The sequence below is a fragment of the Buceros rhinoceros genome, unplaced genomic scaffold, assembly GCF_000710305.1.
Source record: "Buceros rhinoceros silvestris isolate BGI_N320 unplaced genomic scaffold, ASM71030v1 scaffold10190, whole genome shotgun sequence".
In the NCBI taxonomy this organism is placed as follows: Eukaryota; Metazoa; Chordata; class Aves; order Bucerotiformes; family Bucerotidae; genus Buceros; species Buceros rhinoceros.
Window position 1 is genome coordinate 3,459 of NW_010387889.1, and position 1,319 is coordinate 4,777.

The following is a 1,319-nucleotide window of genomic DNA, read 5'->3' on the forward strand; positions in this document are numbered from 1 at the left end:
CCGCCAGAAATTAAAAAGCACGAGACCAAACACTGAGGAACATCATAGCCACCTACCCTGTCGCTATATAGCTGACAACTTAAAGAAAAACCAGGATTTGGGAAAGAAACCATTCCAAGAAGGTTATACACGTCCTTAGCAGTTACTTTGCTCAGCACCGCTCCGGTGCTTTAAATATGGAACAATCAAACAGTTTTGTGAGCAGAAAAGTGACACAAATTTATTCTTTACATATTATTATTTTGGTTTTGGTTTTTTTGTTGGTTTTTTTTTTTTTTTCCTTTCTAGGCAACTCTACAGACTTCAGATCTTTTGCCTCGCAATGCAGATCATCTTAATTCCCCCAAAGGTGGCCAGGTTCTTTAAACATGCACATCTCTGTAGCTTCCAGGCCGTGTATTTTACTTATTTTTGTTTAAATTCTGCGGACTAGCAGGTCGTCCCCCGTTCCTAAAAGCTCTACGTCAGTGTTCAGGGTGGCCTGAGTGCCGGTCAGGCTCCTCGAGCGTTTACAGGATCACGCAGAAGAACTTCTTCTCTCTAAAAGGGTTTTCTGAGGCTGGGACGGGGGTCAATAGAGGGTCCTCCTTGGCGTGGGCTTCGCAGTACGCCATCAGGTCTGCCGCCGCTTTTGACACCTGGAACACAAGGAGCCCCACATTAGGGACAGGCTGCGCTGGGGACATCCTGCCCTGAGAGATCCCACCTCTGCCACTGGGCTCACAGCATCCCCAGCCTGGGATATGCAACACCATTCCCCGGCCAAAGACCAGCCCCACGTCCCCGGTGAGGCTGGTTTTCCACCTCGGGGCTCTGAGCTCGCCCAGCAGCGCGTGCTCCTGTGAACATCCTTCACACCCTTCGCCCATTTGCATCCTCCACCCAACTGCACAGCAGCAAGGACCAAGGACTGCATCCCTGCTGGCTCTCTGCCCCGTCACTCAGCGGGGGTGTCCTCAGCTCCTACAGCAGCGTTTGCTGCCCGTAGCCACCGACTCGGCTATCTATTTATTCAGGACACGGCAGCAGCCCCCACGAGCTCACCCCAGCCCTGATTTTCCTTGCAAGCACCCAAACGTGCTTAAGGCACGTACTGTCAAGCCAGGGACTGACAACCTGTGCACGAGAGAAACGGCACCTCAGGGCCAACCTCAGCCTGCCCTCGAACAACTTGAGGCTGTTTCATTTCGTCCTGTCGCTTGTTCCTGGGGAGCAGAGATCGACCCCCGCTCACTGCACCCTCCTGTCAGGGAGTTGTCAGAGCCAGAAGGTCTCCCCGGAGCCTCCTTTGCTCCAGGCTCAACCCCCCCAGGTCCCTC

General features: G+C 53.1%; 1 protein-coding gene across 1 annotated transcript in view; it reads right to left on the minus strand.

Moving 5' to 3' along the window:
• Window positions 1–263: 263 nt before the first annotated feature.
• The window catches only part of GNG2 (guanine nucleotide binding protein (G protein), gamma 2), a 1,505-nt gene continuing 449 nt past the window's right edge, over window positions 264–1,319 (minus strand). Inside the window, exon 2 of the mRNA XM_010138425.1 lies at window positions 264–638. Coding sequence (XP_010136727.1) covers window positions 510–638 — 129 coding nt within the window. The 3' untranslated portion in view covers window positions 264–509. The remainder of the gene's footprint in view (window positions 639–1,319) is intronic.